Below are 16,778 nucleotides of genomic sequence, written 5' to 3'. Positions count from 1 at the left end.
TATTTATTCACTTTAGGGACAGAGCAATCACGAGCAGGGGAAGGTACGGAGGGTGAGGGACAAACAGATTCTCACGCTGAGCGCAGAGCCTGACACCGGGCTCGATGCCAAGACCCTGAAACCAGGACCTGAGCCGAAACCACAAGTCAGAGGCTTGACCTGCTAAGCCACCCAGGTGCCTTTATCAGGCATTTTATAGTCATTATCCCGTATCCCACAACCGTGCTGTAAAAACCCATCTGCCCATTTTACGGGTGAGAATGGTTTAAGTGGTCCAGTAAGTGGCTGAGCCAGGATAAGAACCCAGCTCTGTCTGATGCCAGAATAAGGGCAGCTTCCCTGGTACAGCACGAGATTCTTCTCCGGCGATACACAGACCTTCCGGATTGCGCCACCAGCACAGTGTCTCCCAGGAGCTCTCCAGACCTGCTGCTCTCCACGGTCAGGAGCAAGCCATCTGGGTTTCATGTGTTTATTTCTGGCAAAACGAAGTATTCTGTTTCTTCAGAAGGAAGAGTGCTTTTTGGTCCTCAACTTACTTAAAAAAAATTATTTTTTTCTGGTTTTGGCTTAAACAAATCCAGAGCACATGGATTCGTTTTCCCTGGATGTGCAGGCAGCCTTTACATACATCACAAGAGGGCAAAATGAGTTTGGGGATCTGTCAGGCAGAGAACCACCGAGAACCAGCCGCGAGGCTAAACATAGCTTGGTCCTTTGTCAGGCGCATTCGCTGCTACTTTTCCTCAGGAAGTAAACCAGGCCCAGATTGTGGCTGGCTCTGTCCAGGAAAACCTGCGTTCGTGTCCCGAGAATAAATCTGCATACACGGTTTATTCTAACTTCTATTAGCTTCGCATAGTCTTACTTCAAAAATGGGGTTGGGGTGTCTGGGTGGCTCAGTCCGTTGAGCATCTGATTCTTGATTTCAGCTCAGGTCATGAACTCAGGGTGGAGAGATTGAGCCCTTTCGTGGGGCTCTGCGCTCAGCGTCTGCTTGAGATTCTCTCTGTGCCCCTCCTCCTGCTCACGCTCTCTTTCTCAAAAAAAGAAGGGTGGTGGCCTATTATGACTTTTGGTAGTGTGGAACCTAGCTTGCGCTGGGTTTCCCTTTTCTTACCCGAATTCTTAATCTATGGATGGTCCCTCGCATGCCTACCTTCTCAAGGCAAGCAAGGGGTGAGGGGTGATGGGTGAGGGCTCGCGCATGCGCAATGAGAGCATTTCGGAGCATTTCGGAGCATGGTTTCTCACTCCTGGGCGAGTGTCACCTCTCCAGCCTGGGTGACCCAGAGGGGAGCCTCGCCAAAGGGGAATCAGAGACCTCCACAGTGCTCCCAGAGCACCTTTCCATTTCCATCAGCAGCAAACCCCCCTCTGGGCCCCTGAGCGAAGAATCCCACTCTTAATGGACATTCATGAAACAATAATGACCACAGTAACATCTGAAAACATGATAGGAATAGAGACCACTCAGAATATAATATGAGATTGCTCTGGATTGACTGAGGACACAGTTCCTCTTTATTAAATCATCTGTGAACCACTTAAACGGAGATGCTCCTGGAATGGAATGATCTAGTTACAATGGTGCTGGGGCTGTATCCAGAGGAAGAGCAGACAGCTGGGAAAGCGTAGATGCCACAGATAGTTTACAAGGGATTTGGTGATACAATTTTGTGTGGTTTCCCTTCTTATAATGACAAACCTTTTTCTTCAAATAAATACACCTGAATCACATAGAAGAATAAAAAAATATACAATAGCCTTATAAATGAGAAAGAAACCAATATGCCTCTAAAAACAGCAGGTTGAGAATGGTCTATGCATAACCGAAATGCTTTGGGATGGCATTCCCATCCGAGAAAGAACCAGCACACATTTCCCATGATACATGTGTATCCTGCACATAGTCCAAGAATAGTTCAACAGCTGCAAAATCCTGATTTTTGTGTGGGTAATGGCAGCTAAGTGGTACTGTGTAAGACATCTGTAAGCGCTGATTGTCTATTAAGTTTGACGACTCCTCACTATAATTTTAAACTTACATACGCTGAACGTAATATTATACATATTTAAAGATCAAGTTATTTCCTCCGTCTTTAGCGGCATTTCCTTTCCTCCTTCCCTCGAATTTTCATTATAGCTAGTTACTTTCCCAGGAAAAATTCATTATGTTGAAGTGTTAAAGAGAAGCAAATCCAGTTTGAATCCTATGTTTAAACATGAAAAGCATCTGCCGTCACTGAACAAAATCTCCTCCTGTCACCTCTGTAAAGTGAGTATTAACCTAAGTAGATGTTAAAAATGCTCTTTTCCCCTACCCTCCAAGGCCAGTCTCATCCCTGCTGGCAAGGCAGCGGGACTAGACTCCTGCCTCTTAGTTCTCATACGTGTGCAGGACTACAATTTAAATGCAAATAACCTTGCGCCTCATTATCTGAGTTCCCGCAGACACAGTACAGTTGTGACTTTGCCTGTGAAAATTAAGGGAGGGAGGTTCATCTGTATTCGAACACACGCATTACTCAGAGTAGATTCAAAAGAGCAATTCATCACCGCTTTCAAATTAAACCCGGGAGTTGCAGAGTGCCTAGGTTACGGAGGAATGCCTCCCTTTTTGTTACAGAGGGACGCTTTTCTGCAAAGACAATGAGACAGAACTTCTCTTACTGCAGCTTTTCAATTAGTTCCCAGTGACACTAGGTAATTGAAATAGAAGACTTCCTTCAATAGGAACACAGCTAGTTGAGTGGAAAAGATACATTTATGGTAATGCTAAGCGCCGTTGGAGGACAATGTAGATGCATCCAAATACCACTGACAGGAGAATGACCACATCAGCCTAAAATGCAAAAAAATTATCCACAATGATTTACCAAACCGACATCACTCCAGGAGATACTATTTTTTTAAAAATTTTTTATTTTCTGTAAAATCATCTTTTAAATATAAGGTTATTTTAAAATAATTCTTTGGTTAAAGTATAATTCAAATAAAAAGTAGAAACTCCTCCAAGCCATTCACTACAGGGTGAAAAATACCCCCCTCTTTCAGCCATCAGATGGCCATTTAATCAGCCATTCAGATTCTATGAATCTAAATGTAATGGAAAACACTGTATTCTAACTCCACACTGGGGTAAAGCAATAAGCTCCCGGCTACCCACGCAGTGATGGAGAAGAGGGCCTGGGAAAGTGAGACCCCCAGCTTGCGCATTAAAATGTGCCAATTATTCCCATCCACAAGGAATAGCCGTGGCATGTTAAAATCACCCAAACCGAAGTCCTACCTATGAATAATACTGGGGCATTAGCGGATTGATGGGACTCTCTTGTGCCAGCAGCAAACTGTTGCAGAGTTTCAATCCCAGAACAAAGCCTTTAGTTAGTTTCATCTCCATTTCAGGCAACTTTCTACAATAAAACCAAAAATTCCCGTCTGCAAGTAACATTTGGTTCTTCTCTTGATGTCCGTCTGTCCTTCCCTCCTTCATCCTTCCTACCTTCTCTGACTTCCCCACCCCCAATGTTAGTTCTAAATAAGCGTCAGCCTTGGCTCAAAAAGAACCGAGCTGAAGTTCAGGGTGTGATGTCAACCTAGAATTCTTGGATGAAAATGAAATCATGTAATACACTCCTGCATTCTTTTTATCACACACAGATTCAACATGATTTTCAAAGAATATCTCCGTTGGAGTCTTAGTTTTTAAAATACCAATATGTGAAAAGAGAATTGAATGTGAATTCAGATCATTCAGACCATTTTGATCAACAATCCAGATAATGAAAGCAGAAGAATAAACTCCTGAATTCAGGGTTTTCCACCTCAATTACTCAGCACATGATTTCAGATCTCTGCCTCCTGCTCATGCAGAAGACAGCCTAAGACTCCGTCCATATTGTGCTAAGGACAATGGACTGGTACCCAGCTGAACTGGCATCTCAGGTCATCACAGGACCAAGACAGCCAAGAGGGGGAGAGGATAAACTATCCCGAGCCCTATTCTGCCCAGGTACAGACGCTGCCCAGAACACACAGCTACAATCTTCAAGGAAGTCAGATGTGAGGTGCTCAAGCATTATTCTGACCATTGCACATCCAAGAAAATTTGTGGAGAGTCTAATGAACATTACGGATCTGATTAAACAATAGATTCATTTCATTACAGATGAAAGAATGAGTAGCAGTGACATCCTCTCAGCCATAATGTGATTTTTCTCCTAGAAATCTCTTACTGGGAATATTTCCCCTATTTTTAAGGTTCAAACATTTTCTATTACTCAATGGTATCAGCACGGAGTATTTTTATACCCAGTAGCTGGATCAGTGTTGGTGCAATGCTAGAAAAAATCAAGTTTGTTTCTTAAAATCTAAAATTCATGACATATTTGTCTAAGTGGCCTAAAAAAAAACCCCAACTGTAATCCTCTTGCTGATTAAGACACATAGCCAGCATCCTTTCACTTTCTTCCTTTTTTTAGGAATCCTCACTTTCCAGTTTCAAATGGGAGCACAGATCTGTTTTTGGGTTTCATATGTACTATTTGCTACAACATACACTGTTTTGTTCTACACTGTTTCTCTACATGTCTCAGATCTCATTTGCACACATTGTCTACACAGTGAACTACACCGCACCAGACCGTCGTGTGCGGCCAACAGTCAGCTAGTCACACAATTAAATACACATCGATAACTGATGTCTTAGTTTGATTGTCATTTATTTTTCTTTTAGATAGACTCCCTCTGAATTCAGGAAGCAGGTGTGACGAGAAGCCACAGGACGTGGCTCGCCCACCTTTTCTTAAGTAGCCCTACCTCGGTATGTTAAGTTCTAGAAAAACAAATAGAAAATGACAGCACGCACAGCAATCGTGACTGTCATCCTTTAAATTAGTTCCCTGACTTCTCTGAGCGTCTCTGGTGTCACTGATGCATGGGTGGATGTGCTGCCCTTGGTGACAAGTACTCTGTGTACACGACCTGACCCTGGGTACGGTCTGTAAAGACGTCCGTATTGCACAGGAATGAGCTTCTTGCTGACTCAAGTAACGGACCGAACACACACGCTTTCAAAATGCCAACATCCTTTACCAGTCACCACAGTCTAGACTCTAGGGGCAAAGATGAGCAGATCATGGTGATTTGGAAATGCTGGGACGTGGATAATGCCAGGTCGCTTTATATTTTGGAAGTTCTTTGCTCCCACAGTTGAATACGTCGCACGACTGTCTTCCTCCTGAGTGTCCAAAGGTGCTTGGTCTCCCCATTTCACAGAGAGAAGCGAGGGGGAAGGGCCATAGCAAAACGCCGTAGCCAGTTGTTCTAGAGAAAACGCGGCGGGAGTAGGTACCAGGGTGGACGGAGTCGTCCAGTAGGCGCCTTGAGCCAGCAGCACGGGTGTGGGGGTCCTAGGGAGGGGAGAATTTGATGTGCAATAAGAACAACTCTCTGCAGGGCCATTTTTCTAATCACCTTAAAAAGAATCTCTCAGCTTGGCTTTGCCTAACTGGACACGGAGCCCGAGAGAATCCCATCCCCAAACTGGCAGCTCGGTGTCTCTCCAGCTGGATTCTGGACACACGCCGCCCCCTCGCATGCCTCCCTGGAGGAGGCTGACTGCTCCCTTCAGGAGCTCTCCGGCTCCTCAGCCACGCACAGCAGGAAGGAAGAACACATCTGCTGCTGTAGCAGGTGCCTTGATTTATGAAGACAGTTCTCGAAAGCTTTGTTAGCTAGGTAAGCATCCAGAGAGAATGAATTCCATCCCTGAATCAGGTCTTCTTCTCATTCCCCCAGTCTCATCATCAGAGCTTTAAAGCATGAAAGGAAATCTGCTCAAAGACGCTGAGCTGTCTACTTAGGAGGTGGTACGGACTTGGCCACTGTCACTCAACACACGGAAAGACGCTTCTCCCGACGGCCTTCTAGAGCCTCCTCTTCTCGTTCACTGCCGTGATTTATTCTTGCAGCAAGGTCTCTCTCCAGTTGAAGCCCCCAGTTGGTCCATGGGTGAGAGGGAGGATAGGGGGGTCTGTCAGCTGCCATATCCCAGTTTCTCCCAGTTCTTCGCAGGAACAAAACCCCAAGTATGGGATCTGAAGTCAGAGTAGTCAAGGAAGGGGAAACAGAAAACAGAGGTTTAATGCTTTTGCTTTGACCTACACATAAAGATCTTCAGGTGGCCCTTGGGAATAAGAAACAGTCCCAGGAATTGACAGGGGCTTTGTAGACCGGCCTTTCTTCCAAAAATCAATAAAGGAAAACAAAACAGATGAAATTGACAAATTAGAGGGAAAGGCATTTACACGGCAAAGGGACTCATCAGAAAAGATTCATTAAACGGTGAGCTCCCCTAGTGTAATTAAGTAATTGTTTATAGATTGCTGCTTAATAGTGTGGGAGGAAAGAGGACAATCATACAGAAAGCTGAGGTGCCCAGAGTTAATTCGTAATTGTGAATCAAGCTGAAAATGCAGCTCAGACATTTCAGAAATTATATTTGGACAATGGGAGAGATTACGCTATTTTAAAACATTTTTCACCCAGTTTCTTTTTTTCTTTTCTTTTTTTTTTTTTCCCCCTTCTTGGTTGGTATGGGTATCTGTAATAGTTGAAGCCGAAGCTCGCCTTTCCTAATGTCAGGAGCCATGGCGTCCCTAAACGTATTTCTGTGCACAGGCTCAGAGCTGCGGTTATACACAAGACAAAAATCTCTGCCTTCAAGCAGCTTACAGAGTAATGGTGGTGGACACAGATGCATAAATGAACTTTTAAAAAAATGAGAAAAGCATTGCAATCGAGTTTGAATCAGGTTCTCTGGGGGCAGATACAGGAAGCCTGGAGGGAAGTGTGTGGGAGGGCCGCTGATGGGAAAGCTTCTTCCACAGGCTTGAGAAGGAAGAATCCAGATGTGTGGGTCCCTCTCATGGGTTTTTGTCTCGTGGCCTTGTTCCTGGTTTGCCTTGCAGCCTCACTGTTTTAAATCACTGCTTCCTTTGGCCTACCACCCAGGCCCCCTCGTCTAGCTGAGCTGTCAGATGCTGTCTGCGTCCACTCACCCGTCTTCATCCGGTCCATGGTTCCTCAGGGAAATCCAGACAGCCTGCCCTGAATTCTTAGCTACTTCCCAAATTTGCGCTCCTAGAAACTAAAACTCGCTCAGACACGTCCTTGTCTCTTACATGAGGCCCTACACAGAGCACCACTCGGTACAGCTCGGTCGAGTGAATTGATACACGCATCTTCCCAGCTCAGAAACAACAGCTGCAAACAGCTTAGCTGTCGGCCGGGCAGGGAACGTTCTAACACTGCCTGGCCCCACAGCCTCCGCGATAGAAAAAGGAATTACCTTTCGGACCATTTGTACGAAGTCCTTGGAGTTCTGGGGGGACAGGCCCTGCAGCTGGCAGGTACATGCTTCCAGGGAAGACGCGTGAGCCACAATCAGGATGTTATTTCCTGGGGAAGAAAAGCAAGGACTGGGGAGACCATTTCTTTCTTCCTTCCCTCCTTCCTTTTAAAGATTTATTTATTTATCTGAGAGAGATAATCTTCAAGCAGACCCCCCATGGAGCGTGGAGCCCGGTGTGGGATGCTTAACCGACTGAGCCACCCAGGCACCCCTGGGAAGACCATTTCTATAAAGACCTATGTAAACTTTATAAATATGGGAGGTCAAATGTTCCGGGGAGGGATAGACATCCTAAAAAAATGAGACAATTTGGCCAAACAATATTTTGAAAAGCTTTGTATTTCTAAGGCAGCCTAATATTGTTTTAAAAAAATAACCTTTTAATCTGAAAATAATTATAGATGCATAGGAGGCTATAATTATGAATATATACAGTATGTAAATATAGACAATGTGTAAAATTACATCTCATATATTTATGACATTGCATAATATGGGTACACACAAACATGGATACGCATATTATGTGTGTATGTAGCATACAGTGTAGTATATAGTACATATACTATATTATACTGCATTATAGTATATATACTAGAGGCACAGCTGGGAGGTCACACCAACCAGGCATCTGACCTGCCCTAGTGGGAACATCTTGCCTACCTATGGTACTCTAGCAAAATCAGGAAACGGGGGCTGGCGTAATGCAGTTTCCTTTCTCTATCACGTGTGAAACTCTTTGTAAACACCGCAATCAAGATGCAAAACGATTCTGTGTCTACAGGGCTCTCTGCTACTTCTTATAATACAGTTTTCAATGCTGCCACCTTAGAACTGGGAGCACTTGATACTTTCTGGCTGATAGACTATGCTGGCGAGTATCTTTACAGTGGGGAGCACAGGAGTAGTAAATGAAATGAGTGATTTATCACTGTTAATTGTTAGAATACTGCTGACTGGGGCTCTCCACGGGTAACATTTCGGTGTGTGTAATTCCAGTTTTTGCTCTATGAAGATAACTTAAAAAGCAGTGGAAATGTGCATATACTTTCGGCATCTCTTTTTTCCCTAAATGTGGATGGTGACTACTCTTATGTATCATTAAATATTTGAGTTTAGTGTTTATCAAATATAGTGACAGACTGGAGTCTTCCAGAACATCATTCTTGGTCAGTGGTAGCAGTGACTGTGTTGGTGAAGGTGTGGGTGTCCATGCTCCTGGGTCAAATCCTGGGCAACAATAGTGATAGGTTAAGAAATGTCTGGAAATTTTAACAGGGAACTTCCTTCACAGAGTGTAAGATAAACCGCTATAATCCAGAATTCTAAATGATTTCATATAGCAACTAAGTCTGATATATTCCCATGGCGTATCTACCATTTACTAGAGAGAATATTACAAATTTAACATGAAAGCATAAGAAAGCAAAGTCTTTCTTCCTTACTAAGCAAGTTGCAACAGCTTGAATAGCTTACAGACTGCGAGGGATGAATGACCATTTAATTAATTAGAGAGTCCAAAATGATATCACCTACCTTTACTTTTACACTCACTTATTATTTCTTTTGTCACTTGGAAACTTCTACTAATGTAAGTGTCGTAGGATTCTGAAACCACTAATTTGCTGACTGGAATGTGAGGTCTATAAGAGAAGAAATGAACAAAGGCGATGAAAACATTTTGATCCCAAGACAAAGCAACTGCTAGGATTCTAAACTTTTATTTCAAGACCTTTCTAGAGTTCCCATAGTTCTGTTTACCCATTTCCCTAGAAAAGAGGGAGGTAGGAGAAGAGTAGTTCCACTCTATGGACGTGGGGTCGAAATGTACAGAATGTGCAGAAATCAAGGCTGTGCATACAAGGGGTCTCAGTGACGGGTGGAAAAGGGGAACCGTACAGGTGCCACTTGTGGGTTAACTCGTGAGCAGTTTGACTAATTTTCTGACCATCAGCGCTGGGTCATGCAGCTAACAGGAAGCAAAGCAGAGTTAGATCTCTTTATAGATCACCAGAGATTTCCCAAGCCCCTCTTTTTTTAGCCTTAAACACCATAAGCTGTAAGAATAGGTTTTGTTTATTTTTGAAGTTTTTTCCCAGTTTTATTGGGACAGAATTGTTGCTTCACGTTGTAGAAGTTCAAGGTATGAAAGTGTCGATCAAGTCCACCTATTCTTATAAAATGATTTCCACCACAGTGTTAAGCTAACATCTCCATCAGGTCACCTAATCACCGTTTCCTCTTTTGTGGTGAGAACATTGAAGATCGACCCTCCTCTCGGCAACTTTCAAGTATACAATACCGTATTATCGACTAATTACCATACGGTACAGTAGAGCTCCAGAACTTCTAACTAGAAGTTTGTATCCTTTGACCAACGTCTCCCCATTTCCCCAGCCCCCAGTCACTGGAAATCCCCCTTCTGCTGTCTGTTTCTCTGAGTTTGGCTTTTTAGATTCCACATACGAGTGATACCATGTGCGGGTATCTCTTCGAGCTCCTGTATTCATTTCCTTTGAATACATACCCAGAAGGGGGATTGCTGGATCATATGGTAGTTCTATTTTTAATTTTTAAAGGAATCTCCATATTGTTTTCCATAGTGGCTGCACCAGTTTACATTCTCACCAACACAGCTCTTGTCTTTTTGAAGACAGCCATTCTAACAGACGTAAGGTGGTATCTCAATTGTGGGGTTTTTTTTTTCCTCCCCCCGCCCCACTCATATGTGGAATTTTATTTTTTAGTTCAAAATAGTTTATTTTTTTAAACTTTATTTTTTCAGTGTTCCAGGATTGTTTATACACCACATCCAGTGCTCCAGTGCAAGCTCACCCAACACCCCCTCCCCCTCCCCTCCAAAACCCTCAGTTTGTTTCTCAGAGTTCACAGTCTATCTTGGTTCATCCTTCCCCTCTGATTTCCCCCAAGTCACTTCTCAATTGTGGGTTTAAATTGCATTTCCCTGATGACTAGTGATGCTGACATCTTTTCCTGAACTTGTTAGCCATTTGTATGTCATCTTTGGAAAAATATCTGTTGAATTCTCCTGCCTTTGTTTTGTTTTTTTTTTTTTAAAGATTTTTTAAAAATTTATTTGACAGAGATCACAAGTAGGTAGAGAGGCAGGCAGAGAGAGAGGGGGAAGCAGGCTCCCCGCTGAGCAGAGAGCCCTATTAGGGCTCCATCCCAGGACCCTGAGATCATGACCTGAGCCAAAGGCAGAGGCTTAACTCACAGAGCCACCAAGGCGCCCCCCTCTGCCCATTTTTAAATTAAAAAAAATTTTTTTAACTCTCAAGTTGTAGGAGTTCTTCATATGTTTTAGATACTAACTCCTTGTCAGATATATGATTTATAATATGCTGTCCTCTTTTGTAGGTTGTTTTTCATTTTTTGGATTGTTTCTTTTGCTTTGCAAGAACTTTTTAGTTTGATGGAGTTTCACTTTATATGGTTTCAGTTCTTATGTATAAGTCTTTAATTCATCTTGAGTTAATTTTGTCATTGGTATATCTGCATGGTGTTATCCATTTTTCCTAATACCATCTATTGAAAAAACTATGGTACCTCAGTGAGTATTCTCAGCTCCCTTCTCAAATGTTAGCTGAACATATATTTGAGGATTTACTTCTAGGCAGTCAATTCTGCTCCATTGGTCTGTGTCTGTTTCTATGCCAGTACCATACTATTTTGAATAGTATAGTACAGATTAGTATAGTTTGAAATCAGGAAGTGTGATGCTTCCAGCTTTGTTGTTTTTTGTTGGGTTTACTTTGGCTATTTAGGATCTTTTGTAGTACCATACAAATTTAGGATGGTCTTTTCTATTTCTGTGGAAAACATCATACATAGATTTTGATAGGGATTGCCTTTAATCTAGAGATGGCTTTGGGTAGTATGGACATTCTAATACTATTCTTCTGATCCATGAACATAGGATATCTTTCCATTTGTTTGTGTCTTCAGTTTGTTTCAGTGGTCTGGTATATTTCAGTATACAGATCCTTCACCTCTTTCCTTGATTTTATTCCTAAGTATTTTTTTTTTTGTTTTGTTTTCGATGCTATTGTGAATGGGATTGTTTTATTTCTCCTTCAGATGTGTTATTACATAGAAAGACAAATTATTTCTGTATGTTGATTTTTGTATCCTGGCATTTTACTGAGTTTATTGCTTAATTCTCATAGCCTTACAGTGGAGCCTTTAGGATTTTCCATATATAGAATCATATGCTCTACAAAGACATTTTTACTTGTTTCTTTCCAATCTGTATGCCTTCTATTGCTTTTTCTAGCCTGACTGCTTTTAGTACTTTGTGAATGGGCCTTGTTCCTATCTTAGAGGAAAAGCTTTCAATCTTTCACCATGAGTTTGATGTTAGCTGTGGGCTTGTCATATATGGCCTTTATTATGTTTTGGTATATTTTTTCTATGCCCAATTTGTTGAGCATTTTTATTATTAAAGGGTGGGTATTCTCTCAAATGATTTTTCTTCATGAGTTGAGCGTATGATTTTTAACTTTCATTCTATAAATGCAGTATGTCATATATTGATTTTTATATGTTGAACCATCCTGGCATCCAAGGGATAAACCCCATTTGATCACAGTGTATGATTCCTTTAATGTGCTGTTGAGTTTGGTTCACTAATATTTTGTTGAGAATTTTGCATCTTTATTTATTAGGAATATTGGCCTATGGTTCTCTTTTCTTACAGAGTCCTTATCTCTTTCCTATAGAATACTTATCTGGCTTTGGTATCAGGGTAATGCTGGTCTTACAAAATGAGTTTGGGGAGTTATAAGGATAGATTTTAAATGCAGATATTTGGCCCATTGGATTTGTGAACTTATAAAATCATCAGTCTTTCCTTTTTCTTATTTTGAACATAGACCATATACCCGGAAATAGGAAAAGCTCAGGGAACACAAAGATGAAGGGAACCCAGCTTCTACGCTTGGGGACTTCTCAGTGTGTGGCTGAGGTGTGCAGGCTATTCGTGCAAATGGTAATTATGAACACTGTACAAAGGTATGTAAGAGGATGACCAATGCAGGGCTCTCCATCTTGGTGACACTGCATGTCTTCAGTCTCAGCCACTGCTGTCTGCTCCGGTCTCTCTGTACTACTTTGAATTGCTGGTCTCTAAGATGTGTATTTTGTCTTTGAGTACAGCTATATCATATTTTCTGTCTCATCTTTCATTGTTGGTGTTTGGATGGTGGATGGAGGTGGTTGTGAGTCCTCAAAGGGAAGTCACATGGCATCTTAATCAGAACATGTTACTGCTGCTACCACTACCACAAAGATTTATTGAGTGGTTCCCATGTGTCAGGCTCTGTGCAAAGTGACCGACTTGCATGCTGTGAATATAGCTCTCCTAGCAACCCTTTTGCAAAATCCTGTTTGTGGTTGACAAAACTAAGGCTCAGAAAGGCTAGAGAGGACTTGTCTTTACTTAAACCATTAGCAACTCTCCGGCCTGGATTTGAGTCTGGTCTGAGATCACTCACTACCTGTAAACCCAGAGGCATTCTGGATGGTTTCGACAGTGTGCCACCCCCAAGGCAGCCCTTCCGTGCACTTGGGTTTACTGTCCAGAGAGGAAGAATGACATTCTCAGTGCCATTCCCATCCATCTGAAGGAAACCCACACTCCTTGAAATCACATTCCCTCAGCAAGCATACTTCTCCTAGGAGACAACCTTCTGAGTCTCACAACACCCCGGGGGACAGAAGGAGACATGAATCACCGCTTTTAGGGACGGAGCTCATTGTTCTGGAGCAAACCCTTTTTTCCGTCTCCACCTCCTGTCTAGTTCCATTACCACTTCCATCACCTGGTCTCCCGGGAGCCCAGCATAGTGACAAAAGGCCACTTTGTATGGTGCAGGGAGTCATCTCCTTGGTGAGACCATGGTCATGTCTGAGATTTGCAGAAGGGAAGAACAGGTAGATGCTGGGGTCTGGTTTCTCCAGGTCAGCTCTTGCCTTTGGCAGTTCTTGCCTTGAAGTGGAATCTACAAAAGGCTTCCGTGGTTGAACTAGTTCTGATGGGGGGAGGCCAGAGTCCAAGCTTCCTCACCACTGTCTGCAGCAGGCATGGCACTTCTAGAGCTCAGAGTCAGGTAGGCTTCCAACCACCAGCTCGACCTGGGTGCTCAGGTAGCAGCCCTGGAATAGGATTCATCCTGGTACAAGCTCTACTCCCAACCTTGCTTTGGCCTAGGCTATACTGTGGGCTTCTGCCTTGAGCCCCACACTAAGGTATGATTCACTGCCCCTCTAACACTCCAGACTCATGCCCCATTCCCCTAGCACCTCTAATTAGAGCCCAGTTCTGAAGCCCAATCCAACTGGTGTGTGTGTGTGTATGTATACACCACATATAAATATATATAAAATATATATATATAAAATATATATTAAAATATATATATATTTTGTCTTGATCCTTCTGGCCTAGCTCCCTGAGACTGGGACTGCTTTCGACACCCCGCCCCCAGGCTTGGTCTTGGGGCCTGTGGGTGACACCTGGGTATTAGTCACCGGGCTAGATTTTCCTTAACCTACTTCCATCCCTCCTCCTCCTTGATCCAAGATGAGAGGACTCTCCAGCTGGGGCTTGCTTGATGTATAATACCCTATCAGTCCTTGCCCCTCTGCCCACCACATTTCCTCAATCATTTGGGCATCACTACTTGCTTCAAAAGGTTGGCACACTTGGCATAAGTGCACAGGGGCTTTAACTCCAGGGCATGTGCCTCTCACATGCTTTATTGTTGATGTTGACTTTCACAATTAATTTATAGTATTAGAGGCTTAATCCTTTTCTCCCCCTGGTATACAAAGTGGTTGAACTGAATTTCGATTTTCTGTAGAACAAAAGAAAAGTCTGGAATTAGGACCAGGTCCTGGCCCCCAAGTTCCTGGTGTTTTTCTTCTGCTTGTACTACTGTTGCTGCGTGTGTCTGCATGTGCGTGGAAAGGCTCAGACAGGATGATTCTGGAGAACTTTGTAAATGAGCTTGGGAAGATGTGCAGGATGCAGTTAAGGGGGTAAACTATGGCCCAGGTTGGCTGGGAGATGCTGAGGGGGAGTGAATCAAGAACGTCATTTCATCAATGTTGACAAAAACTCACCCTCTTTCCAGCCCAGAGGGATGAGGGCTGTTGGCATGGGGACAATAATTGATTGCCATTTCCCCCAAAGGATGGAAAAACCGTTGCCATAGGGGAGATAGGGCAAAATGTGAAGTGTGATTGAGCTTTGAGCAACATGGGTTTGAACTGTGTGGGTCCATTTATATGTGGATTTTTTTTTTGGATAAGTACAGTTCAGTACTACAAATTTATTATTTTCTTTTGTCTAGCTTACTTTATTGTAAGAATACGGTATAGACTACATAAACGTACAACATACGTGTCCATTGCCTATGTTATTGGTAAGAATTCTGGTCGACAGTAGGCTATTAGTTGTTGAGCTTTTGGGAAATCTAAAATTGTGTGTGAATGTGACCGTGTGGGGGGTCAGCATCCCTCACCCCCTGCGTTGTTCAAAAGTGAATTACTAGTAGGGGATCTGATTGATTGGTTTAATCTTATTTTTGAGGAATGCTAATTCCTTTAAGCAGGTAGCACACACTAATTAATTTATGGGGTCATCCAAAGTTTTATTTACAGAAAAGGGAAATGAATTTGGAAAAAAAGATATTTTCTCCTATCTTTGCCAGAAGCTCACATTGCTTCATTTGTGGTTTGGGCAGGTATTTGAAATGAAAGGTCACAGGCTATCACAAGGAGGAAATTGCTGTTTGGTCACTTGCTTCAAATTCTGCCTTAAGAAATAGGAACTTAATTCTCCTCTATAATGGGCATGAATATCCCTTCTCAGGGACATTTTACAAACACCTGAGTGGAGTTTTGAGAGTTAAGAATTCACCAGTAATAATACAGTTACACTGATGGCTTACATGAGGGTTATTCATTTGTGATCCGTCTACAAACGCTTTTTTCCTTTTTACTGCCAGCACCGTCTAGTCTCACGGAAAAAGCAAAGGACTGGGAAGGGGGAGATGGTAAAGCAATGAGATTACACGGTGCTCGACACGCAGGAAAGGATCAATACAGGTTAGTTGTTGTTGCCGTCACTGTTCTATGTGCTCACTAAATAGAATGACTTTCATCTGTAAGAGAGGACAAGTGACTTGCCTGTGTTTTGGGGTGACAGCAATAATAAATGAAGTTCGAGAGAATTAAGAATGCTCTGGAAAAAAATGAAAAAGGGAAGTCCAAGGCAAGACTGTGTCCTTTTCCTCAATCTCCCACCCCCACCCCAGCAAGCTTCTGGACCTGCATCAGGTTTCGCTGGTGGACAACCCTGGAATGCAAAATGGTTTTATCCTTCACGGAAAGAGACAAAACAAAGTCAGGAAAGCCCAGTGTGTGAAGTATGAGGGAATGCTGGCTTTCTTGGTTGTGGTCTTTGAAATGATCACTTGACTCCCACCACTATGGACAACCGCCTGTGGGCCCTGCCTGGTCCTCTGTCTCCTGAGTCGGCCCGACCTGGTGTAGAAAAGTACTTCCACACTGACTCTGGGAGGCAGCAGCCCAGAGGGTTACCTGTAGGTTGTATCCACGCTCAGGTTGGCGGCCGCTAGCTCTGACGGAGGTATCCACGCAGGTAAGGTGTTCCCAGGAACCCATTTCGTCCACTCAAATAAGCCAGGCTCTACACGGATCTTCAGGTGGTTTTCTTGTTGTAAACCTTAGATGTGAAAGGAAATGAAGGTAAAGGAACAGGCCAAACTGTTGTATAAATTCTGGTCAGTCTCTTTTCTGTTGGGGGCTGCATGGAAGGTGGCAGCACAGGGCTTTGGTCAAGGGTTTCTCATTTCCACGTGTGACAAACAGACGAGCTTCATCCTCTGACCCCAGTGACAGGATGGATGCTGGCTTTAGGGGGTCTCTGACTTAAGGAACACAAGTCATTACCTGTGTCATGTATTCACTTCTGTGACGACTAGACTGGCTTTTGCTAAGGGAAGTCCCAAGACGGCCTTACTGAGAAACTTCAGAAATTCTCTTAGCATCCTCTGCCCTACAACAGCTGAAACTGTCTTTGAATATCATGGAAACTATTCACTTTCTCAACCAGGAAATCCAATTTTGAGTATTTCCAAGTGCCGGTGCACAAGTCCTGCATTTTCTCAAAGGGTAATTACCCTCAGCGTAGGACTTGTCCCTGTTGAACTTTCTGTATAATGCTTTTAGCCGTGTTTTAATATATAAAGTATTTTATCTTATTATTTATTTTAAAAGATATTATTATTTATTTGACAGAGCATGAGAGAGG

General features: G+C 43.0%; 1 protein-coding gene across 2 annotated transcripts in view; it reads right to left on the bottom strand.

Annotated features, from left to right (window-relative positions):
- Positions 1–1,486: 1,486 nt before the first annotated feature.
- UBASH3B (ubiquitin associated and SH3 domain containing B) overlaps positions 1,487–16,778 on the bottom strand; it is a 138,917-nt gene continuing 123,625 nt past the window's right edge. For both annotated transcript variants that reach the window (XM_082683711.1, XM_082683710.1), the window contains exons 11-14: positions 16,046–16,190; positions 8,954–9,060; positions 7,355–7,464; positions 1,487–6,101 (exon numbers count right to left, since the gene is read on the bottom strand). In XM_082683711.1, the coding sequence (XP_082539837.1) occupies positions 5,964–6,101; positions 7,355–7,464; positions 8,954–9,060; positions 16,046–16,190 (500 nt within the window). In that variant the 3' untranslated portion in view covers positions 1,487–5,963. The remainder of the gene's footprint in view (positions 6,102–7,354; positions 7,465–8,953; positions 9,061–16,045; positions 16,191–16,778) is intronic.

This window comes from Mustela nivalis (genome assembly GCF_964662115.1).
Source record: "Mustela nivalis genome assembly, chromosome: 9".
NCBI lineage: Eukaryota > Metazoa > Chordata > Mammalia > Carnivora > Mustelidae > Mustela > Mustela nivalis.
Note: the sequence above shows the minus strand (reverse complement) of the source record. Positions and strands in the feature narration are given on the sequence as shown.